The following is a 26,228-nucleotide window of genomic DNA, read 5'->3' on the forward strand; positions in this document are numbered from 1 at the left end:
TGTTTTCAGCAGCAGCCACATGCATTTTAACATCTCATTCTACTTTTGGTCTCATCAGATTGTAAATCAAGAGGAAGCACCTCAAATATCTGCTTCCTGCTTCATATAGAGCGAATGCTAGGGACTCACATCTGAGAATTCATAAAATCTGAGGCACATCGACCCATTTTATAATGTAAACTAGCTGCTTTTAAAACTTGCGTGAAAACTAACTACTTTCAATACTCATAATGAAAACAACTTTCCATCTTAGAAATAGAAATTTCTGTGTAGAAGGCATAAGTGCATAAACAGTAACTCTGTACTTTCAGGTTTTCTAAAGCAATTATAGGTAAAGTTTCCTAATCTACATTTCCTATTCCCTTGGAGAATAAAAATAATCAAAAGATTCACAGGAAGTTAACACCCTGAAGAAAAATAGGAGGACTAATTTGAGCCTGCCCATGTATATTCAAGCGCTCAATTGTTTCATGTAGAAAGTGTTTCAGCTGAACAAGCCTGTTAACCTACTGATCATTTAATCCACCCTAACCAGTTCTTAAAATGTTCACAAACAGGTTAGAGCGCTTGGGTTTGACATGGACGGTTTTACAAGCATTTTAAGACGCTTAACTCATTTTCTTGCCTAAGTAATCAAAAAGTTACTTTTAGTAGTATCAAAGAGCAATTCCCCCTTATAATTAATGACAAGTACAGAGGCACTCTTACCCCTGGACTTCCGGGCAGAAGTCCATGTACTCCACACTCCCTGGGGGCCCCCAAATCGTCTTTAGTCTGTCCCAGGTGATGTGGTCACGGCCAAGCGTGACTGTGACCTGTGCCAGGTGTGACTTCTGCTTTAGAGACAAAGGAGGGAGTGAGGAAAGAAATATGTGGGATGGGAATATGTTAAGTTGTGTGTTGAAATGTTTCTGCTAATGCACCTTTGCATAAATATACCTTTTTATATTCTTACATTCTTGTGAGTGCAGTTGCTGTTTGTGCTCTCAGGAACCCACGTGTTAAAAAGATTGTGTGTTTCTGTGTGTGCAGAGTGATGGTGCTTAACTTGCAGTGGTGGTACTGGGGGGTGCCTCCAAAGGCCTTTAGGTCCAGGCTCCAAAATTACCTAGGTGTACCTCTAGACAAGTAAGCCTGGGAGAAGAGATAAAAGGTTAACACTAGATACACATACAAAGTAGCTCAAAGTTTAACAGGAGTATGATTTTCAAACAAGAAAAATATGCTTCTCTGTCCTTAACACAATCTGCTGCTACAACAACGAATATTTATATACTGCTTTTCAACGTGTTCTCAAAATGGTTTACATAAAAATATATTATCAAATAACTATTCTATTTTCAAAAATAATGCAAGCAGTGTTCTCTCTAATTTTTTTCATCTGTGTGAGGAATTAGACTTGTTCTGGGTGGCAGTATCAAGGCAGCGTGTGAGCACATGCATTCAGGGTGGCGCCTTCCTGATTCAACCTGAGCGGGATCTAAAATGAACTAAGCGGACATTTAAAAAATGTATGAGCGTGCACATATCTTAGAGGGAACACTGAATACAAGGTAAACACCAGCAACAGCCACTAGAAATATGCTGTACTGGGTTGAACAGGGATAATTGCTCTCCCACTGCTACATATAAGAGTACTGGCCTACAACTCCCACAATCCCTGGCTACTGGCCACTGTGGCTGGGGATTATAGGAGTTGTAGTCCAAAAACAGCTGGAGGGCCAGAGTTGAGCAGGCCTGATGTAGACAGACATAACACGAGTCAAGAAATATTGGCTCTGTTCACCAGCCGAAATGATATTTTTACTTGTTGGGGGTTCTGAGCTATGTTGGTACATTACTCATAAGGATTTTTTTTTCACTTCTCAGGCATCACTTTCACTCATCACAGAGAAGTAGACTAGTGGATTTCCTGAGCCCTGGACATACCGACGGCCAGAAAACCTCCATATGCATGCATTCTGTAGAATATTCCTAGTTCTTTGGCACTTAAAGGGTTCCCCCCACCAACTTTACCAGCAAGCCCCTCTAAGCTCATTGTTCAAGATTTGTTTTTTTTAACTGCAGAAGCATTGTGACTGAGTAGGTGCAAAGGGTCATTTAGGCTATTCAGCAGCAAGTTTAACTGTACATACATGGTGTCTGCCTCTCTAGATTGCACCCATAATTGCAATATAGGTATATAATATAGGAGCAAGCGTGGTGTAGTGGCTAGAGTGCTGGACTAGGACCGGGGAGATCCAAGTTCAAATTCCCATTCAGCCATGATACTAGCTGGGTGACTCTGGGCCAGTCACTTCTCTCTCAGCCTAGCCTACTTCACAGGGTTGTTGTGAGGAGAAACTTAAGTATGTAGTACACCACTCTGGGCTCCTTGGAGGAAGAGTGGGATATAAATGTAAAATAATAATAATAATAATAATAATGATGATGATGATGATGATGATGATGATGATGAAACAAAAAAAACTCTTCTGAACTGACTAACTGAGCAATGCTCGAGAATACCTAAATCTGATGTGTATTAGACCAGACTGTGACAAATCTCTGGCTCTAGGACCCAGCCCGAAAGTGCAGGAGCCAGGTTGCCTTCCAATCCATGGGGACACAGACTCACTGCTAGACTCCAGCAACACCCTTTGCTCCATGGGGTGGGGATGGACATACCATCTTACTTGCCTCAGCCTTGTCTACCTACTCCTCCTCCTCCTCCTGGTGCATCCATCCATCACCTGCCTAAGCCAGGTGGAAGCAACCAGGAAGAGGCGTGAGCAAAGTAGGGGCGAGTTGTTCATTCCTCCTCCTGGTTGCATCCATCTGGCTTAGGCAGGTGATGGACCAATGTAACCAGGAGGAGGGAGCAACTGACTCTGCCTTGCTTGCCTACTCTTCCATTATCTTATATGGTGGATAGACTGTATATTGCATAGACTTATTTTATTTATTACATTTATAGACTGCCCCATCCAAAGGCTCTGGGCGGTGCACAAGTTTAAAAAGACATAAAACAAACATCATTTAAAACACACTGCTTAAAACAATATAAAAACAATTTTACAACAATTCAAAACAATTTAAAATCAATTTAAATACTTTAAAACAATTTAAAAACCTTGGAAGGCCAGGCCAAACAAGTATGTTTTTAGGGCTCTCTTAAAGGCCAACAGCGAGCCTAAGCTACAGATATCTGCCGAAAGTGCATTCCATAGGCCAGGAGCAGCTACAGAGAAGGCCCAGTTCCGAGTCGCTACTAGATGTACCGGTGGTAACTGGAGACAAACCTCTCCAGATGATCTCAATGTGCTATGGGGATCATACAGAAGAAAGGGCTCTCTAAGGTGGACTTACGTGCTATGCTTACATTTCTATGCACTATGGTGAGCTGGCACCTGAAAATTGTTGAGCCCTGTAGTGGACATACACCACATAAACTCTCTTTTAATAATTTCTACCACTGCTACCAAGCAAAGAATATGAGAAGAAAAATCCTTTTCTTTCCTACAACTTACTAAATTCTATAAGCGAATATATATTCATTTCCCCCACGATCAAATGAAAAACCAGACAAGCATCAAGCCGACATATTTTGTTTCAATTACAACCTTGATTGTGTAGGCCCTTTAAATATAATTCAATGAGAGCTTACAAGTATATTTTAAAAATATAACTGCTTCAATTAAGTTAGAAATGTTTTTCTCCTTTATGGTTATATTTATACATCACCTTTCATATAGGCATATCCCAAGGCAGTATACAGGCAGATATTTGTGACCTACCTACAGTTCAAATATGCAGGATTGAACTCTAAGTCAGATAAACTATTTTAGAAGTGTCTCTTGCTGGTGGTTTTGGTTATCAACCATATACCATTTCATATGTTAGCAGGTTACTTTTCCCATTAACTTTACCAGCTTACATTCAGTTATTTTGTAAATGCTTCAAGTACTGGTTTCTGCAAGAAATATGAATCCATCATAATAGAAAAGCAAGATTTAGCGCTTGAGCCGGGTCTCACGATCAGTGAGACTCTGTTTGTAAAGCTAAGCAGGTCTGGCTTAACAACAGAGGCCAGGTGACGAGGCCGATTATCACGAGACGGGGGTTCGGCAAGGGGCATTTTGGCCCCTATGCTATTTAATTTTTATATTAATTCCCTAGTCACTCACATGAAGAAACTAGAGTTCCATCCGCCTAAATTAGCTGGCAGACACGTTAATGTTTTACTTTATGCGGACGATGCCGCATTAGTTTCAAGAACTCAAATTGGTCTCAAAAGAGCGTTATGGGCGTTGGCAGATTATTTTACCACCCAGGAGCTATCCATAAATTATGACAAACCAAAATTATGGTTTTCTCAAACAGACCTAGAAATTGTACTTGGTCCTTAAATGGTCATAAATTGGAGCAAGTGAGGCAATTTAAATATTTATGATGGGTCCTGCAAGCAAACAAGAGTTTCGCTGCCCATAGGGATTATGTAAATCTCAACACCCAAAGAGTTGCCACGGCAATCCATTCTTTGTATACCAGAAAACGTGCCCAATCAGTTCAGGTGGTCCTTGAACTTTTCAAGGACCACCTGAAAAGGACCACCTACTTATGGTGGGTGTGCAGATGGGCGCCTACACTAACTTTGGGAGGATGGAAATTGTTCAAACTAAATTCCTCAGGGGTATACTGAGAGTCATTCAGTCTGTCCCCAACGCATGCCTCAGATTGGAAGTGGGCTGGCCTACCGTTGAGGCCAGAATTTGGAAGGCCATGTTCAGTTTTTGGCTTAAGTTGTTTTTCTGCCCTGATGGGCTTGCCCCGCTAGTCCTAGAAGATTCTTTTAAGACTCAATGGAAATGGGTCATTGAGAATAGATTAAGCAGGTTGGGTTTTTCATTTTCGGTGATAAGACAGATGGGCCTCGAGAAGGCTTCTGACGCCATAAACCAACGTATAATGGACATTGCCAGGCAGGAGGATTCTAGTAAAATAAGATCTGGGGTTTTTATGGGGGCCCAAATTGATAGACGGCTCCCAGCTAGATACTTGATAAAGCTATTCTTTGTTGAACATCGTAGAGCAATGACTGCGGCCAGACTCAATGCCCTTCCTTCTGCTGTCCTGGAAGGGCGATTCCAGAAAATCCCCTATCTCCAGATATTATGCCCGTGTCATGCGGGAGAGGTTGAATCTACTGAACATGTGTTGTTGAATTGTTGTTTTTATAAGGAGCTAAGAGAAGAATTAATTTCTCCCCTTTTAAGAGATCGCAGATTGACCTCAGGCCAGGAGAACGTGGAGTTTTTACTTGCAGACTTGGATGATTTCATCTCTGCAAGAGTTGCCAAGTTTCTTTGTATTGCAAGTAAACTTCGCAGAAGATTTGTTGAGAAGCTAGACGCGGGCATAGTATATTAGGAGGGTGAACAGATTTTATTTATTGAAAATTTTCTTATGTATGATACTCTTATTGTATTGTTCCTATTGCAGTTTCTTTTGATGCCACTGATGTGATGTATAGTTTTTTGTGTGGTTTTGTTGTATTGAGAGGCTGTTGACTGTAATAAAGTAAAGTAAGCTTAAAAAATAAAAAAAAGCTAAGCAGGGCAGGAGCCATGGGCGGCCGGATTGGACGCCCACACAACTGCTGGCTCCCTGACGGAGCCAGCTGGGGAATTCAGGGGCCGCACGGCCCCCGGAAGCTCCAGTATGCCCTGCTTTTCAGCCTCCCGCTGGGGGTCTACTCGTGATTAGCTGCAGCGCTAATCAAAAATCCCCAAACAATCCCAAAAATCCCCAAACAATCCCAAAACCCGGGTTTGCGGAGCACTCACTTCGCTAACCCGGTTTAAGGGGTGCACTACTTGAGCAGGTTACCCGCTCAAGAATCACGGGGCTTGTAGCCGAGCCCGGTGGTTCTCACGATTGTAGGAAATCGGGCTAGCGGAGGCTAGCCCAATTTCCTACAATCATGTGAATAGCCGCCTGATCTTTTTAAATCAATATTTTGCTTCCATACAATAAAAATAAATATCTTTCTTGGCATACATTTCAATTATACTGCATGAATCAGTCATATGAGAAGCACAAAGGTCATGTCAAAACCTGTCAAGATAACCGATAGGTTAGTTGATCTTAAATGTCACATCTCTAGGAGGTTCCCAGACCATGTGCAAGCTTGGATATAAGTATGCTGGAGTTCCAATTCATTTAGCTGTTTAGTTTCACTGCAAAATGCATACCACTTTACAATTGTTCTTTCAAATCTGATCTTTGTATTTGTACTCTGTGGGCCTCTCCTCAATTAACAGTTTGAACATTCCAGTTTCTGCAGATCATCAGAAGCACATTCTACTGGTGCTCCAAAGTCTGTACTGGTCTCGGTGACCTTCTGACCTATTGAGTACGATTACTAGGCCTTGAACATCCTGGAATCAACATACCCGACTACTTTCATCTCTGTGTTCCATCATAACCTCTAAGACTAACCAAGCATGCCACCTTTGCAAATAATTGAAAAAGCAACCTCAGTACCTACCTTGTGACTGAGGAAAGGTCTCTCTCTAAAAATTAACCAGAGTCCCACTCCAAGCATCCATAAGGGTACAGTCTTGTCTCTGGACTCATACTACATCTGATAAACCATATGAGGTCAGGGAAAATGCATTGCCTTTGGAGCTGTAGAAGGAGGCGGGGATTCTCCCCATAGTTGTACTGTACTACACTGAGCTTTGGAGGTGCTCAGAAGTAGGCTTGAGCCCAAAACATTTCGGAGGCCATTATAAAGTGGGGGTGGGGGTGGTTCTGCGTTTCGGCACTGGCAGGGGTGGTACTTTAAGGGCGGGGAAGGGTGTACTCACCCCTCCCGCTGCATTTCCCCCGCCGGCGCTCTGTTATTTGTAAGCCCCTCAGGGCAGCAGCGTTCCTCCCTGCCACCCCATTTCCCTCATCGGCCGGAAGTGGCAACTGCGCGTGCGCCCCCTGCATGCACGCACACAATGGGCGCACGCGTGGTCGCTACTTCCGGCCGATGAGGGAAATGGGGCGGCAGGAGGAGGGGCTTACAAGTAACAGAGCACCGGCAGGGGAAACGCGTCGGGAGTGGTGAGTACACCCTCCCCCGCCCTTAAAGTACTACCCCCGCAGGCACCGAATACATTTCGGGCACATCCCTACTCAGAAGTCTAGCACAGTTGTTGGAATAAACCAACAGGAACAAAGTGCATACACAAGCCCCAGCCTTCCTCCAAACTCTGGAGCTGGAAAGGGGGCAGAACATTCCTCACAATTGTGTTGTACTTCAGAGATGTTCCAAGGGCAGTGTTCACTCTAAGGCGTGCACACACTTACAAGATTTTTGACGTCCACTCAGTTAATTTTAGATCCCACTCAGGTTCAATCACGAATGCCCCACTCTGAATGTATGTGTGCGCACACTGCCTTGATACTGCCGCCCAGAACAAAATTCATTCCGCACACAGATGAAAAAAATAGAGAAAACACTGCCCAAGGGTTTTGGAAGACTATCACAACAGTGGGAGAATCTGCTCCCTTCTCCCGTTCCAAGCTGAAAAGGAGGTCTCGCCTCCTCTTTCTCTGTCATGCTCTGAGCACCTCTGAAACACAAACCAACTTTAGGGATGATACCTATCACTAGCTTGAAAATTTCAAGGAAGATTGGGGCTTGAAAAACTTGCCAGAGGAGAGCAGAGCACTCACCATAACAAATGCGGCAAGCAGAATTGCAGACTCCCATTTTTGTTGACTGGATCCTGTTAGTTGGGGTAAAGTTAGAGGAGGATATGGTTTTTACATGTTGTTTCCTCCCCCTTCCATATAGTAATGACGGTAGTAATATCAGGCCAAATAAAATAAAATGGCAAATGGATCAGGCTCACAGTGTGCATTGCCTTCATAAGAACAGCCCTACTGGATCAGGCCCGAGGCCCATCATCCTGTTTCACACAGTGGCCCACCAGATGCCACTGGGAGCCTACAGGCAGGAACTAAGGGCATCCCCTCTCTCCTGCTGTTACTCCCCTGCAACTGGTACTCAGAGGCATCCTGCCTTTGAGGCTGGAGGTGGCCTTTAGCCCTCCAACTAGCAGCCGATGATAGACCTCTCCTCCATGAAGTTATCCAAATCCTTCTTAAAGCCATCCAGGTTGTTGGCGGTCACCACATCTTGTGTCAGAGAATTCCACAAGCTGATTATGCGTTTTGTGAAAAAGTACTTCTGTTTGTCAGTCCTAGATTTCCTGGCAATCAATTTCATGGGATGACCCCGGGTTCTAGTGTTATGTGGGAGGGAGAAGAATTTATCTCTATCCACTTTCTCCACACCATGCATGATTTTATAGACCTCTATCATGTCTCCCTGCAGTCATCTTTTTTCTAACTAAAAAGCCGCAGGTTTTGTAGCCTTGCCTCATAAGAAAGGTGCTCTAGGCCCCTGATCATCTTGGTTGCCCTCTTCTGCACCTTTTCCAGTTCTACAATGTCCTTCTTTATTATTTTTTATTTTATTTATTCGATTTATATACTGCCCTTCCAAAAATGGCTCAGAGCGATCTACACAGAGAAATAACAAATAAATAAGATAAGATGGATCCCTGTCCCCAAAGGGTTATCTAAAAAGAAACATGAAATCAACACTAGCAATAGTCACTGGAGGTACTGTGCTGGAGGTGGATAGGGCCAGTTCCTCTCCCCCTGCTAAATCAAGAGAATCACCATGTCAAAAGGTTCCACTTTGCCAAGTTAGCAGAATTAGCTTTAGATACGGTGACCAGAATTGTACACATTACTCCAGGGGTGGCCACACCAAACCTTTGTATAAGGGCATTATAATATTAGCATTTTGATTTTCAATCCCCTTTCTAATGATCCCTAGCATGGAATTGGCCTTTTTCACAGCTGCCGCACATTGAGTCGACCTTTTCAACGAGCTGTCCACCATGACCCCAAGATCCCTCTCCTGGTCAGTCACCGACAGCTCATATCCCATCAGCGTATACTTGAAGTTGGGGTTTTTCATCCCATTGTGCATCACTTCACACTTGCCAACATTGAACCGCATTCCCCATTTTTGTCACCCACTCACCCAGTTTGGAGAGATCCTTTTGGAGCTCCTTACAAACTGTTTTGGATTTCACTACCCTAAATAGTTTGGTATCATCTGCAAATTTGGCCACCTCACTGCTTACCCCTGCTTCTAGATCATTTATGAATAAATTAAAAAGGACCGGTACGAGTACAGATCTCTGGGGGACCCAGGGTTACTGGGAATCTCCAGAATATTTACTGAAGAATCTTCAGAATAAGTCAGTTGATTCTGTACACTAAATAAGCCAACTGCAAACAATAGCTCTTAAAAGTCTTAAGTAGTTACCCATATGTCAGGCAGCCAAATGAAATAAAATATTGTGGCATAAATAAGAACAGAATATAGAGAAAAGTAGGCATACCTACAATTACTTGAAATCAATGTGACTTCAGTTTTTAACTGGGCAAAATACTTCTCGAGTCTCCATGTGATTTTAATCCTCAAGCAGAATACAGTGCTAGAAACAACTGACAATGTATTCTTGACTAATTTATTTATTTAAAATATTTTGATACCACCCAAAACTTGCATCTCTAGGCGGTTTACAATTAAAATAATTGAAAAGATTAAAAACATTTAAAACCCAGTATTAACATTATTTAAAACTAGAAATCCAATTAAAAGCCTGGGTGAATAAATGTGTCTTCAGTGCCTTTTTAAAAGTTGCCAGAGATGGGGAGGCTCTTATTTCAACAGGGAGCACATTCCAAAGTCCAGGGGCTGTAACGGAGAAGTTCCATTGCAGCCCCTGCCCATTCCTAAGCAGCCATCAGACAAGTTGGCGGCAGCCACAAGTGAACCTCTCCAGATGATCTTAGCAGACGGTGGGGCTCATGGCGAAGAAGAAGATGTTCTCTTAAAGAAGACGTTCTCTGTGTAAACCTCCCTGAGCCATTATTGGAAGGGTGGTATAGAAATCGAATGAATGAATGAATGAATAAATACCCAGGGCCTAAGCTGTTTAGGGCTTTATAGGTAATAACCAGAACCTTGTATTTTGCCCAGAAACCTATCGGCAGCCAGTGCAATTCCTTCAACACAGGAGTGATATGGTCTCTCCTAGATGACCCAGAGACCAACCTGGCTGCCGCACTCTGAACCAACTGCAGTTTCTGGACTACATACAAAGGCAGCCTCACATAGAGCGCATTGCAGTAATCCAGCCTAGAGGTTATCAGCATACGTACCACTGTTTTGAGGTCATTTATCTCAAGAAACGGACACAGCTGGCGTATCAGCCAAAGCTGATAAAAAGCACCTCTGGCTACCACCTCAACCTGGGACACCAGGGAAAGGTTCGGATCCAGAAGCACCCCCAGACTGTGCACCTGTTCCTTCTTGGGGAGCCTGACCCCATCCAGAACCGGCAGATCAATATCATCTCCTGAGTTCCGACCCCACACAATTAGCACCTCCATCTTATCTGGATTAAGACTCAGTTTGTTATCCCTCATCCAGCCCATTACTGCCTTCAGGCAGGCGTTCAGGGAGGTTATGCCTTCTCTGATGATGTTGACATGGAAAAAAAAAATTTGGTTGTCTTCAGCATATTGGTTACACCCTGCACCAAATCTCCTGATGATCTCTCCCAGCGGTTTCATGTAGATGTTAAACAATATCGGAGACAATACGGAGCCCTGAGGGACACCATATGAAAGTTCAGATTCTGATGAACAACAGTCTCCAAGAGTCACCATCTGGAATCTGCCCGTGAGGTAGGAGTGGAACCACAGCAAAGTGGTGCCTCCCACCCCCAATCCCCTCAGACGTTCCAGAAAGATACTATGGTCAACAGTATTGAAAGCCACCGAGAGATCCTAAAGGACCAACAGAGTCACACTCCCTCTGTCAATTCCCAATTGGAGATCATCCATCAGGCTGACCAAGGCAGTCTCCACCCCACAGCCAGCCTGGAAGCCAGTTTGAAATGCGTCTAGATAATCCTCAAGAGCAAATAATGCATAGATTATATAGCCCAAGTGCAGTCAATACACTTGAACTGGTTTAAGCACAACTGTGCCAGATTTCTGGATTGAAGTGATAATCAAGAACATTTTATCCACAAAAGAACAGACAACCCTGACATGCATTCTTGGAGTTAGTTTACCTCCCCCTCACAATGGGAATGTTATCTTCTGAAGTACTATATGCCAGGGTGTTGCAACAAGGCTTCACATAGGGATGTGCAAAAAGTTTGGACGTTGAAACATTTCAACTTGAAACAGACCGTTTCGAGTGTTTCAAGCTTGAAATAAGATGCCCTTTGAATAAAGTGCATCTTTCGAGCTCAGAACAAAACAATCCTGTTTTGATTGAAACATTTCTATGTTTTGAGCTCCATTTTGGAAACCTGTTTTTCCCTTGCTGATTGGTTTACTGGAACTGGCTCCCGATTGGCTTGCAACCTCCTTGCTTCTTGGTTGGCTTGTTATCATACAAATCAGTGTTGTTATAGGCAACTGTGCCCCCATTGGCAGGAGGGATGAATACAAAAAGAGAGAGTTTCAAAATATATTCAAAGGGACTGGGAGGCAGAGGGAAGCCTTGTAGTCTGCCTCTTTTGTAAACAATAGATCAGGAGGAACAGGGGCGTAGCAAGGTTTGAGTGGGCCCAGAGACAAGATTTTAAAATGCACCCCCCTCACTGAAGCTCAGCTCATGAAGTAAAGAAATCTTAAATGAGGCTGAATAGTGGTAACAAAAAAAATAGTAAAAATTTCATATCTGTCTCCTGTGTGCCACAACAGAACATCATCCTAAATTATTTTTTTAAGGGTTTTGTAAACTGTGCACAATGCAAGTCATTTAATGGTACTAGAGAAAGAAATGCTGTTCTGGTAGCTCCAGGTCTTAACACTCACATCAATTTTGGAGGATGACTACAACTGAAGGAAGCCCGGGTGGGTGTGCGGCTGGGGGAGTAAGTCATGTGACTTGCCTCTGGGGCCGCCCCCCCCAGGCAGTGAGCCCCAGACAACTGTCTCCCCTTGCCCTATTATAGTTACGCCCCTGAGGAGGAAGGAATCAAAGGTTTGATTTTGTTTTCTCAGCACCAAGTATAATATGCTGTGCTATTGCTGCTATAACTATTTGGTTTCACTTGATCTCAGAATGACAAAGGTCGCAGAACTTGGGTGCCTTCCTTCCTTGAGTTGTGGTTTGTTTTGTTTGTGAAATTTTGTTTGTTTTGTGGTGAGAAATAGACAGTGGCAGCTCTGTGTGTGTGTGTGTGTGTGTGTGTAATATTTATTGGCAATTGTTGTGATGAGCTCCATGTCTGGCCTTGAGACTAACCTGTGCTTCACTCACTGCTCTGCAATCTACAGTGCAAGGTGTATGCAGTCAAAATGTGGCTGAAGTTGCTCTAGTTGAGCTTATGGCTATGCTTGCTGATAAGCGTGCTGCTTTTGCAACAAAATTTTAACCTTTCCCCCAAACCCCCATAGGAACCCAACGCCTGCTTGCCCATTTCTTTTGCGAGTTTGGTGATAGCTAGCACCGATCATGCCCCACTACCCAACCCACTTTGGTGTCCCTAGGAGCTACACATGGGAACAATGGGTTGTTTTGAATTTCCCCATTGTTCCTTATGGCTGAAATGCTTGAAACATTAATTTTGTTTCGTTGAACCAACCAGGTTGACCACTGTTTTGACAAGACATCAGCCATCTGCAAGTTATGTTTTGTGAACATCCATAGCTTCGTGCAAAGCAGTATAGAAAACCACTACAAGTATACAGATAGAATCAGCAATAACAGTGTTATGAGTTGTTAGATAGGTTTGCCTTATTTTCTTCCTCCATGACACTTTGGTACATACCAAGAAGAAGATGTATATAGAGACATACCATCTCTTTCTTGACCTCTATTGGTCAAGTCAACAAAAAATGGCTTTTTGAGAATTACCACCCAAAGCCCAAAATACTCACAAAAAGCTACCCTAAAATGGAATGCTGGAGATCCAAGTTGATTTTAGATTACAACGGGGTGTGGTGACAGCTTTCCATTCCCCATTTGATAAATAGCACAGGTACCAGAGTGCTTGGAACAGACTTCAAATCAAGTTTGTAAACACCTGCTAATAAATGCTTTAGTTTCCCCACATTAATAGATCCTAAGTAGTACCTTTCCAAATGACGCAGAAAGCAGGACTGGGTGAAAATTATAGCACTGGTAGTCACAACTGGCAGGTTTCCCATATGTATGATCTCTAAAGAAGGAGTTTTCAGAGACTTGAAGAACAGCCATTTAAACCAAAGCTGCAAGGTTGTGAAATGATGAAGGCCTTTAAAAGCTCCCAACCCGATGACATTAATGATGGAAGACAGAAAAACAAAGAAAGCAGAAACCTAACCACAGCAGAGTTGTACAGGGTCTTTTCACATGCAGCACAGCATCAAAACCGGGCGTGTCATCTGAAGCACACCTTTATAACACAGGTGTTTTTAAACACCAAGGTGCCACAGCCACACTTCACATTTTAAGTACACCCCCCCCCCGGCAAATCACTACTATTGAATTCAGCAGCACTTACTTCTGAGCAAACATACAATGATGATACAGGCTTAGGCATACACCTCACATTAAACATAATGGGGAAGGGGGATGAGGCCCATAACCATGCTGGGGGGGGGGAGAAAACTGGTGGACAATCAACACAGAAACACTCCGAAAAGCAGAAGGCTGGAAACAGAGACCAGCTCTGGGCATGACAGGGCCGAAATTTCGGTGGGAGGCTAAAAAGCAGCAACAAAAGGAAACCTCCACCCCAGGGCAGGCATCCAGCATTCCTAGGGAAGGGAAGCCCCAGGCCCAGAGGAGAACGAAGGAGCTCCTGAGCAGCAGCAGCAGCAAGTCCCCGGCTGTGCCTGCCTTGGTGGCCACTCACCCAGGTAAGCAAACTCTCCCCGAGCTCGGCCCGCTCTAGACTCTCCACGTTGAACATGGTGCAGGCCGAGCGACGCTCTCGTCCCGGCGGCGGAGACCCAGCGACGACTGTCTAGACCTGGAAGCGGAGTCGTCGACGAGAGGCGCCTCCCCGTTGCACCCTTTTATCTCCGCCGCCGCCGCCGCCGCCGCCTCTTTCTTCTTCTTCTTCTTTTTTCCCCCTAACCCAGGCCGGCAGAGCCGGACGGGGCTGCTGTGGCGCAGACACGTCACCGGGCCTGCCGGGATCCGCCCGCTCCGCTGGCACCGGCACACACCGCGCAGGCGCCCGCTGCCCGAGAGGCCCGCCTCGCTCAGGCACGCTGAGGGCGAACGGGGCGGAGCAGAGCCGGGGTTGGCTGGCCGGCTGGGCACAGCAGAGCCACTGCCGCCGCCTCTCCAGTCGCTGCTACCGTGAGGCCTTCCTTGCTCCTGGCAGGAACTGAGGTACTGGGGAGGGAGGAAGAGAGTGGCCGCTCGCCCTGCCGTCGCCGCCGCCGCGTCCCTGCTCACGCCCTGCTTCTCAGCGGCCAGCTGAGCTCCCCTCGCCCCCCTGGAGGCGCACGCAGCCCCCCACCCCCAGGGAGCTCCCTTCTCGAAATGCCCTGCCCTGCTCCCCGCGTGGTTCGGGACAGCTCCCCACCCACCCGGCCTTCTCCCCCGTGCTCCCCTCGGCGTACGCTCTTTGTTTGGCTCGCTCCTAGCTCGGGGTCTCCAGGCTGGGAAGGCAGCCTCCGCAGGGGGCGGCGGCGGCGGCATTTGAGTTTCCCTTCACACGTGCCCGGCGTTCGCTGACTCCCGACAGTAATTTCAGTAGCCGCCAACGTGTGAGTAGGGGGTGTGCGGGATGCACTGAAGGGAACGGGGGCCCGTTTACTCGCTTAGTGTGTTGGCAGTGAGGGGAGGGGACCGGGCGGAAGAGGCTTCGTTTACTCCGAGACTGTTGTCCAGAGTCTTAACTGTAAACGTACCCTAAGGTGGGGCGAAATGCTCCCCTGTGGGGTGTGGAAAGGGGAAACGTTGAATGAAGTTGGCTCTGGTCTGTGTATTGCGGAGTTGTATGTCATCTGTGAGAAACTTGGAGGACGTCTGTTTTTTGGAGGTGCTGCTGTGTTGCTTTGCAGTGTGCCAGCATAAAATGAAACTCCTATTCTGGATTAACCTGGAAGAATTTCCTTCATCCTGAATCGCGAATGCATTCATCCTTTGTATAACTTTGCCTCTCACTCTGTCGTCTCCCCCTCCCTATGACCGCCGCCCCCTTTAGTGTCCAAGGTGGGAAATACTAATGGTACTCTGCCTCTCTATCTCAAACGCACATATACTAATTATCATGGGACACAGTCCATTGGGAAGTTCACCTGCACAAATTGCATTGATAGGAACTCTGCCATTGTGCAACCTTGGGTTCATTTCAGTGGGGCTTGAAATGACATAATGTTGATAGCCTTTGTCTGTTAAACCAGATAATATCTGACACCTGAATTGAGAGATTTCTTCGATTTTATTTGATACATGCAGCAACTTGGGAATTCATGTTGTAACTGAGATTAGTTATCTATAGCCATCTGAAACACTGTAGTAATTTATTTTAATTGGTGAATTTTAGGGCTGTTTAGTTGATAATTTTAATTTTAATTGTTTGATTAACCAATTAAACTTGAATATGAGTGAAAGCAAAGGTTCTGGAGTAGGAAGTATATTCTTTGTTAGTTTAGATAATATACTCCAGTCATAATACACATCATCTTAGAAGTAACAGTTCTCCACTGTGGGAGAGACATTGGTGCCTGTCATCTATAGTTTTCATACGTAAAGGTAAAGTGTGCTGTCAAGTCTATTTTGACTCCTGGCACTCACAGAGCTCTGTGGTTTTCTTTGGTAGAATACAGAATGGGTTTACCATTGCCTCCCCCTGCGCAGTGTGAGATGATGCTTTTCAGCATCTTCCTATATTGCTGCTGCCCGATATAGTACCAGCAGGGATTCGAACCAGTAACCTTCTGCTTGTTAGTCAAGCATTTCCCTGCTGTGTCACTTAAGGTATAAGTACTTTGTATTAATTTTAAAAGTCTTCTACTTGGGTGGATTTTTAGTTAATGGTAACCAGTTAATCAAACATTACTGTAACTATCTTAAGAATATTAAGATATAATCTAGGACAGTGTGCTTAGCATACTATTTTGTATGTGTTGGGGGGGGTCTTTTATTTAGTACTCTACATTTATATACTGCCAATCATTGACTCGCAAGTCGGTTTCCAAAACAAATGGCTCTACATAGTAAAAAGTGGTTAAATTTGTTAATTTTTCCTCGAAAATGTTTCCAGAATAAAGCTGCTTCTTGTTGAAGAATAGTTGTGATGTTTGTGCTTATTTGAGCTTTGGCCTAAACCTATGTAAAACCTCAAACTTCTTGGATCTATGTTACCTTAGGCACAATTTATGCTATTCAGTAGAGGTGGCAGCTGCTGGGGAAACTGCTTATGTGTGATGGTTCCCCATGTTGCAGCAAGTAATACATGTGGACCAATAATGTGGTTGCCCAGTTTACTTCCCATATCAGAATAAGTCCTAGTGAAGAGATGCAGTGCTGTCATGGGAAGTAGCCATTCTCCAGTTGACTTGCGTAATTAGATCTTTCATTTTGTGTACACTCAAGCAGTCTTTAGCAGTCTCAGTATAAAATGTCTAGGTAATGAATGGTGTATTTTTTGGTACTTCGGTGTTCCGTTTTTATTTACTAATAATTAGTTTTATGAAATTTACTAAATACTAGTTTGGTATTTAGTTTTTTGTACTCTTATGTTATCCAGTATCCTTATCAACGTGCAGCTAAAAACAAGTTAAGCTAGTGGTAGCTATTGTCAAGGCAGGTCTGAATATCTGCTTATGTCTGAATTTCTCAACATACGCTTCAAAACCGTATTTAAATAGGGTTTTGCCGCATATGTAGTAGGGCAACTTGAACAATCACCCTTTACATATAAGTAAAGAGCAATCTGAGAATACATCGGAACTTCCATGAGTGAATTAGAAGCCGAGCGCATTTGCAACAAGGTTGCTCCAGAGTGGTGGTTAGCTGAGGTTCATCTGAACCAGCCCTGTCTTTTATTCATCAGTTTGAATTGACATTGAGTGAAAACTCAGTTGACCTCTTTGTATTATTTAAAATAAAGTTGGTTTGATTAAATTTGCCTGTGTAATTAGAAGGCTTATTTGAGAGCAGTCCTGTTTTATGACCCTAGGCAGATTGATTTCAGTCATACTGCCTAGGCAGCATAAGTAGTAGGATCAAGCTTAGGATGGATCTTATACAGCAACATATTGAAAAAGAAAATGATGTTTCTGGTCTGATTCTGCATCATCTTAACTCAGAAGGATTTTTCCCCTCACTGAATTTTGTGCTTTGACATTCAGACTTTGACATGTCTTTTGGAATGGAAGGGGAATTTGTAGTCCGTTGGTAGTATTATTTCCATAAGATATCCCTCCTTAAGTAACACAGTAATTTGTTTCCACACGAGATACAACTCCCATCATCCCCAACCACAGTGGCTAGTAGTCAGGGATGATGAGAGTTGTATCTAGTGTGGAATTCCCAATTCCATGTGTCCTCTTTCCCGTTGGCATGCTGCCATCATGTGAGGTTTGGGGAAAACAGCAAGGGGGCAAGATGGAGGCAGTTGGTGAGCAATCCTGCTATTGGAGGCAGCCACATCACCCAGCCTCAGTAGCAGGCCTACTGTGTGGCGAGGACTGTTTGCCTACATTTTCCATTTCTGGGCTTCTTCAAGACATCTGGTTGGCAACTATGGGAAACAGGATGCTGGACTAGACAGTTATTTGGTCTGATTCAGCGGTTCCCTTCTTAAAATGCAGGTTTACATGAATTCTTGTTTCCATTATACTGACATGATTGTACCAGTATAGTTAAGCTGGACAGTGTTTTCAACATTCAACCATTATAAGCCTTGAACATTCTACTGCTTATAAAATCAAAACCATTTGTCCGATCTGCCTGGCTATCAGAACACATTCACTAGGTGACAAGAGACACCTCCCCTGCAAATTTGGTGAAGATCCATTGGAAAATGACTTAGAGCAGTTTAAAGTTTTTCTATTTTGAACAGGGTTTTAAAGAGTTGGCGATATTTTTTTTGGACTGAGGAAGTGCTATTTAAATGATTTTGTAGTCTACTTGCATAGTTTCAGCCTTTAGACTGCATGCCCCAAAAGTGCCTTTTGTATATCCCCCAGGACCCAATTGGTGGTTGTTTTACTATTGATCCTCAAAGTTGCATTTTAAGAGGCAGAAAAATGTATTTTAGTGCCAGCAGAGTCTGTGCAGTAGCAAGTTTGAGGTTATATTGTGCACAGCGCTGTTTGCAGTAAACATGGCAGCTGACTCACCACTCTGCCTTTCTAGCTGCCCTGACCCTGCTGCCGCTCTGTTCTGGCCTCACGCAGCCCCTGGCAAGCTGGCATTCCCTGCCAGCTGCCCTGACCTCTGCCCCCTGAGGTCAGATGGCTTCTGTGATCAGAGGCCATCTGAGCCTTGGAGGCAGGGCAGCCGGCAGGGAATGCCAGCTTGTTGGGGCCAGGACAAGGAGGGTACTAGAACAGGTGAGGGGTGTGTGCCTATGCCTCTATGCATGCCTGTGTCTCTCTGTGTGAATGGCTACGTCACTTGTGTACATTTACACTATTGTGCTGATAATACCATCCTGAAGGAAATTTAAATCAAGTAGGAGAACTCTGAGGTTTATGAGAAATTTCTGGGAAGATAATCTGTAGTTTTGGACATGGTTATTAAAGCATTTGTTATTTTTAATTATCATTGTGGTTTGTGTCTGTGTGTGTGTGGTGGAGGATTTTATTTTATTTTTTAAGAAAAAGGCAAAAATGAAGTACAGATTTAATGTGAACACCAATTACCTGCTTCTTGTGTTTTTTCAGGTGAGAGGTGTGTGACTTTATCTTAGTCGAAGGTTTTACAAAGTTTTTGGTGTTCCGCATCAGAAAGCTTTACCTTGTGGTTTGGGAAAGCTTTTCCCCATAGTGTCTAATGATAATTAGATTTTTCCTTTTTTAAATGCTTGGAAATTCAGTAATCCAAAAACCTTCAGTTTAAAATTAGAGTTAAGCTGCTTTACATTTTCACTCATGCTCTAAAAAGAATGGCAATTGCAAGTTAAGGTGCCTATCTTAACTTCTGTGCCTTATAAGCTGTAAAGAATTTGTACAGTCTAGTGTATGATGATGGCTTTAGAGATGAGGCCCCATGCACCCACACTTTGCCTTGGTCTTTCAGTTAGACATTGGACTAGGGAGGGATGCATCTAAGCAGACATTTTACAGGTGCGGATTCCCTAATCACTTCCTAGCGATGCCCCTGATGAATTTCGGCCTGATGCATCTCTGATCAAGGCAAAGGGTGAGTTCATGGAGCCTCATTTCTAAAGCCATCATCATATACCTTACTGTGCAAAGTCTTTGCAGCTTGTATAGCATGGAAGTTAAGATGGGCACCTTAACTTGCAGTTTCCATTCTTTTTAGAGCACGAGTGAAAATGTGAAGCAGCTTTTACTACCACATAGGCACAGACATTATGAAAGTGGCCTTGGAGTTCAGGAATGTAAATTAACAGCCAACAGTATTAAAGGCAGCTATTAAAAAAGGTTTTTTGTGTAGTCAAAAGAACAAAAGCCTGACATGTCTATTGTACATCCCACATGAGGAACAGAGGCTGTAATTTTACTCATCCAGTCTCTTATCTCATGTAAAAGAAGAATAAAATAATGGAGTTACTCTGGAAGGAAATACAGTACAGCTGTTACTCTTTGCAAATGATTTTCAGTGGGATTTTAGTGGGACTTGCTTCCAAGCAATGCAAATAGGATTTCCCTCCACAGCCAGCTACAGTTATTTATTATACTCTAGTAGGCACTGAGGGACATTTTTAGTCTCTCTGAACTATGCCATGTGGCAAAATTCCAGTTTTGCCGCATGAGAACATTTAACAAGGTCTTCACAGTGTCTCCCTTATTAGTTATTTATTCAAAAGCCTAATACATCTGCACTTACATATTATTTTGTGACCTTAACATTGAATGCTTTTATATTTGTTCTCCTAAGAATAAAAGCCTCTGTTGTAGCTAAAATGCAGATGTTTATGGTACTTAGTAAGGAAGAAATGAAAATCAAAATGATTGATTGTGAAGAACTGGAACTTCTGCCTTGGAGCCAATCAGCTAAATCAGCTTCGAAAAATTCTATTTGCTGAAAGCAAAGAAATTCCTCCCCTTTACCCCTCACTCTTGTATGTAGTGCTTTTGTGATCTCTGTGGTAAATGTGAATGGCAGTTTTTTCAGATATAAAGTTTTCTGCTGCTATCAGCACTCAACCATTCTGACTATGTATATAATTGCAAACAGTTGTGAGATACAATTGCTTTTTGTCTTTGCCTCCCTTCCTTGAATACCAGTAACAAAGTATTGATCAAAATATTATGACCACACTGAGTTGCAAGGCAGGTAGAGACTTAATACTCCCAATTGCTTAATAATGGTTAAGTAATCAAGAGAAGGCTTCAGGGGGTTGTTTGTTCTATGGAAACTACTGTACTCAAGGCGACTCACAACAATCCATTAAAAACCAGATAAAAACAAAAACAAGAATACAATTAATTACACAGCCCAAATAACAAAATAAAGCCAAGTAAAATAAAAGCAAAAAGGGGGCCTGCCGTGCCTCACTGGGAGTTTCATAACCTAAGTGAGAAAGCCCTGTTTGGAGGACTCTAGCCTCACCTAAGAAGGCATCAGGACCCAGAGCACAGCCTCTCCAGATTACTCAAGTAAACATGCAGGATCATAAGGAACAAGCTGATCCTTCAGATACCTGAGACCCAAACTGTCCAGGGCTGTAAAGGTCATAACCAACACCTTGAATTAGGTCCAGAAACAAATCAGGAGCCAGTTAAGATCACAGAGTACCAGATGGATATGCCCTGAAAATCAGACTCCCAGTGGCAACCTAACTTCTGCATTTTAAACCCGCTGCAATTTCTGAATACCTTTCAAGGTCAGCTCCACATGGAATGCATTGTAATAGTCTGTGGGATGTTACCAATGCATATGTAATGCAACCCAGGCCTGGATTCATTTATTGTTACTGTTTGAGCTGCATGTATATATTTTTCTGGTCAGCGACTATAAATAAACAGAACTGAACTAGTCTAAGTGGGATGTTACCAATACATGTGTAATAGAACCCAGGCCTGCCTTCTCCAGGAAGGAGTGGATGCAGCTGGCACACCAGCTAAAGCTGGACAAAGTCACTCCTAACACAGCTACAACCTGTCTCTCAAGGAGGAAGGCTGGGTCAAGGCATTGTCCCAGATTAACCTTCAGAGGGAGCACTACCCCAAACCTAGACCAGCAACATTTCTGTCTTACCTAGATTAAGTTTCAGTTTATTAGCCTACATCCAGCCCATAAAAGCCTCCCGACACCTATTAAGGACAACCACTGCTTCCTTGGAATCAGATGGAAAAGAAGGGTAGAGATGGCACATACCATCTCTTCCTCTCTTCTTCTACAACGCAGAGTCCCCATTGGACCTAACTGCAGTTAGCTGTTAACACTGGTTAACTTAACCATAGTTAGAGTTTAGAGTTAACTGGTTTTCTGTAAAACCAGCTTGAAAATGTGATTTTAGATCCTGATTAGCCCAAAGTACAGTTACACTGGAACCAATGGTAACAGCTAACAATAGTTAGACCCAGCAGTGGGAATTTGTGCTCTGGAAAAGAGAATCTGTTCCTGATTGCTTAACTATGGCTTAGAAATTGATTGTATTACTTCTGTATCAGCCCACATCGAAGAAAGAAAAATTGTCTGTTTTGTGAAATAAAGGGTAGAAAATGTTCTTTCCTTGAGTAAAACTGGTAAAACAGTACATGAAAGCTGATATAATATAATAGTTAAGAGGTTAAGCTGTAAGTCAGGACCTCATCTCTTTCCTGAACTTACTAGGGCCACTTCCATATTAACAATAAAGTGCAGAATGTTCATAGCATTTGTGCAAGCGCCAGGCATTCCCTGTACGTAACGCTGCAGTAGGCTTCCACGCTATTTCCATGATGTTATAATGTGATTGTACGCATTATACACAGGGTCCTCATGCAGTTTTTGCAGTGTCACTTGCGAGTCAGCTCTTGGATTCTGAGAAGAACACACCTTTTCCCCCAGTCGCCACAAAAAATGAAAAGAGATGGTGGCATTGCAGAAATTGTGCAATTGTTGTGCATATAGTGGGTAAGATTGCACTACAAAGTAGCATGGCAACATGTGTATGGAGAACAAGATTGCTTGGAACTTGCTGGGAAATAGACTAGAGACACCTGTTTATATTGTTGCAATAATGGCTTTGCAACATTGGTTGTAAGGAAACAAGATTCCAGAATTATGGTGCTTAATTTTCACCTCACTTCCTTAATGTTAGCACTTCTGTTTCTTTATTGATTTCAAACTTAAATGATTTAATTGTTAGTTGTAGTCGTTCTTAGTTTATTTTACGTCTGGCTGTACTTTAGTGCACGTGGGTGAGCATGAGCATTCACATTATGTAGAACTCTCTGCAGATGTGAAAATTAGGTAAAAGCAAATTATATGCTGAGATGTAGATCAAGAAGTATCCTGAAAATGTCCATTTCTTCCAAGGCACAACCTGGAGATTTCCAGTTTCGCTTCAGCCTGTGATGTGTTTGCTGTGAGTCCGAAGAGAGTTTTCTGGGGACATGGTGCTGAGTCGTTTAATTTCCAGCTGAGGTAAATGAAGGGGCTGGTTACTGTCAAAGGGGGGAATTCCTGTCTTCGTGTAATTACTTTGAGATTTTTATCGTTCATATCTTAATTATGTTTGAGATGGGGAAGTTGTTTGAAGGTCAGTGGCCAACATCCAGTCTCACCCTGAGCAAATGTATCCAGGTTTTCTGTCATATGGGGAGGCACACTTTTATTTTATTTTATTTTATTTTTTATTTTATTTTATTTTATTTTATTTATTTATTCATTCATTCATCAAATTTGTATACCGCCCCAAACTTTAGTCTCTGAGCGGTTTGTGAAACCCCTGCCCCCATTCAGTTGCCAGTACTTCCCAAAACAATATCCCTGAGGACTGGAGACAATTAGGGATATATTTTTTCAGGAGGTACAGGCAGCAGCAGAGAAGTTTACCTTAGAAGTTCACTGAAAATCTTGCCTCCCACTTGCATGATGGAAAACCCAGGTGCATTAGCATAGGTGTACTAGCATAGTCTGGATGTCAGCCAGTTTCTGCATACATGGGCTTTTCATCTTCATTCTTTTCAATCATTCTAAGCCTTTGTTCAAGTTTAATGTTGAAACGCGGCTTATTATTCTTATGCCAGACTGAACCCTGCTTCCAAACAGTACCCAGCACGTTTCCCTCTAAGGCACGCACGCGTGTCCACCTTCCCCCAGGCCCCTGCGCAGCAGTTTTGCGCTGCCACCCAACCCCTCCCCCTGGCCAGGGAGCACTGCCCCATTTCCCCCTCTCCCCGGCCAGGTTCCTCCTCTCTCCCTCACCAGCCGGGCTTTCTCCTTCTCCAGTTCTGACTGGGGGGGAGGGAGGGAAGGAGGGAGGATGACACAAGGATGAAAAGCCGGGGCCGGAGAGTTCTCTGCCCTCCCCAGCTAATCTCTGTCCTCCCCAGCTCCCTGGCGGACCGTTTCAGTTTCAGCTGATAATTTTCTTCTGCAGTGCTGCTTTTTACATTTTCTGTTCTTAGAGAGCAAGAAATGCTTTCTGGCCCTTGCAGAGCATTTACTGCTTTAGGAATACTAATACCTGATCAACCTGAAGGTACCTGAAGGTGGAGACGCGCGCACGCCTTAGAGGGAACTGTGCTGGGTACTGTTTGGAAACCTGATAAACGTTTAGACTTTGCGATCTGGGAGCAGGCAGTTAATTACTTCCTGATTGTCTCTCGCCCATATTTCTGTGCATGGCAAAGTTTAAGTTACTCATTATCACTCTGCAAAGGTACTCAGCTGATCTCTGTGCTCTCTGCAGCAAAATGTGGCTAGTTGTTTGTGTGCACTGCACAAACCTGGCTGGCAAGAGCAAAAAACTTGGGAGCTTTTTCATATGTTGCTTTGGTAAATTCAACCCTAAATTCAGTGGGGAATGGATGATTGGGTGTGTGCAAATTGCTTCTGCATTGTGTTTAAAACTTTAAAGGAGACAGACAGAAGTGGAGGTTTAGGGAGTACTGAGGGAGAGAGGGGAAAAGACACTGTGTGTAGACTGTAGGTGTGTGTTTGTAGCCTGTAGAGGGACGTGTGTGCATCAGAGGGATTTGTGTGTCTGTATGCGTGTGTATGTAGAGGGAGTTGTGTGGGGTGGGAAGGAAAGGAGTGCATCAGAGGGGTGGGTGGGTGGGTGTGTGTGTGTGTGTGTGTGTGTGTGTGTGTGTGTGTGTGTGTTTGTATAGAGGGAGGTGTGTGGGGTGGGAAGGGAAGGAATGTATCAGGGGAGGTTGTTAAATTTACCTAAGTGCATCTCTGCTGTGTTAAGCTGTGTATGTTTGTGATTTGGTTTTACATAAAATCATAAATATTATTTAAATTATTAATTAAAAAATAAAATTTTATTTTTGTATTTGAAATGTTAAGGGGGTCCTGCGATGCTGATTCTCCCCCAGCCCTGCAGCCCCGCCCCAGGGACAGCCCGGATGGAGGGGGAGGAGGATGGGAGGCAGCAGCAGCTCCTCCGGCACAAAATGTGGGGCGGGGGATAAAAAATGTTGCCTAGCATGCCACGTGCCTTAAATTTCTGTATCCGTGTGTGTTGCTATGATGTGCACACACTGAATTGATACTGCCGCCCAGAACAGAAATCTTTCCACTCACTGATAGTGGAAAGGAGAGGGAAACAAAGGTCAAGGAGCATAAATATTGGATGAATTTGTAGAAGTAAGCAGTACTGAGGAGAAAAGCATGTGGAATGAGTAATAAAGAGGTAAGGTGGGAGAGGGATGTTGTAACTGGCATTATACATTGTAATTGGCAGTTGGGGCACCATTTTCTCAGTTTCTATTTGACTGCCAATGCATCAACACCTCATTTCTGGCTCCTTGGTTCATCTCAAAAATTCATTTGAGAGAAAGATAAGAAATTATATATTTATTCTATTGGACTTGGACTGTGTTAGTCTATTCTGACACTTAACGGACTGCTTACGGTATTTGGGAATTTTGCATTTGGTGCCGTGAGGATGAAGCATCGGGGTGCGCCTTTACCGGCGCTGGAGACTAAAAAAAAAACCATTCAAGCATTGTGTGGACTGCCAAACTAAATTGCTGTCAGTGGACCACCATGATTCATGCCTCCTGTGCTTAGGAGAGCAGTACAACCCGGCAGCATTCAAAATATGTTGTTCTTTTTCAAACTTTTAAAAATCAGGTGCTGCAGCTACGCACAGCACTATATGACAAGGCGCTCTGTCCACCGACACCAAGGCCAAATTACTCTTTGACATTGGTATTGAGAATGGGTGCGTTGCCGGGCTTGGCATCGAGTGTGCTGATATGCAACCGAAAACTGCTGCTGAGAGAACAGAGCCAGAGTTCAAATTGCTGAAGGAAGTCCTAAAGCTGGCTTATCGATATAAGGATAAAAAAAGGAGACACTCCTCAGATGAGGAGAAAGATTCTCTGCCGCATAAAAAACATCGAAGCACGTCAAAATCAAAGGATAGCACACCTTCGCCAACTATGCTACAAATCTATTGCCCGTCTGTTATATTGGCGGTTGGACCATCAGTGTCGAGAGAATAGCCTTCAACGTCGGCTTCAAGAACCTTGCCACCAGAATCGGCCATGATGTCAACTATGGTGTTGATGGAACAAGATTCACATTTTCCTATCTCGATGTCGACACTGAGATGGACAACACCTTAAATACCAACTACAATGTCAACAGCATTACTGTGATCACCTTTTGCTGTTGTGCCACCTAGAAGGGTACTTCAACTGTCTCCAGCACGAATACCATTGCAGTCCCCATTGACATCAACACAACAGCAGCCTCAGACTGGGCAACAGGGCAACAGGGCATATTCCCGGTGTGCCCCACCCACAGGGCGCCCCTGTGCCCTGCCGCACACAGCAGC

General features: G+C 43.7%; 2 protein-coding genes across 4 annotated transcripts in view; one reads left to right on the forward strand and one right to left on the reverse strand.

Moving 5' to 3' along the window:
* HOOK3 (hook microtubule tethering protein 3) overlaps positions 1-14,407 on the reverse strand; it is a 79,112-nt gene extending 64,705 nt beyond the window's left edge. The window contains exon 1 of one of the 2 annotated variants that reach the window (XM_053289424.1): positions 13,986-14,407. In XM_053289424.1, the coding sequence (XP_053145399.1) occupies positions 13,986-14,042 (57 nt within the window). In that variant the 5' untranslated portion in view covers positions 14,043-14,407. Of the gene's footprint in view, positions 1-708; positions 729-13,985 lie in introns of those variants that run through there. The other variant, XM_053289425.1, reaches the window with a different exon arrangement.
* RNF170 (ring finger protein 170) overlaps positions 14,225-26,228 on the forward strand; it is a 38,420-nt gene continuing 26,416 nt past the window's right edge. The window contains exons 1-2 of one of the 2 annotated variants that reach the window (XM_053289426.1): positions 14,225-14,470; positions 22,751-22,858. The gene's annotated coding sequence lies outside the window, so the exon portion shown is untranslated. Of the gene's footprint in view, positions 14,471-14,491; positions 14,851-22,750; positions 22,859-26,228 lie in introns of those variants that run through there. The other variant, XM_053289427.1, reaches the window with a different exon arrangement.

Source organism: Hemicordylus capensis, chromosome 2, assembly GCF_027244095.1.
Source record: "Hemicordylus capensis ecotype Gifberg chromosome 2, rHemCap1.1.pri, whole genome shotgun sequence".
Taxonomy (NCBI): Eukaryota; Metazoa; Chordata; class Lepidosauria; order Squamata; family Cordylidae; genus Hemicordylus; species Hemicordylus capensis.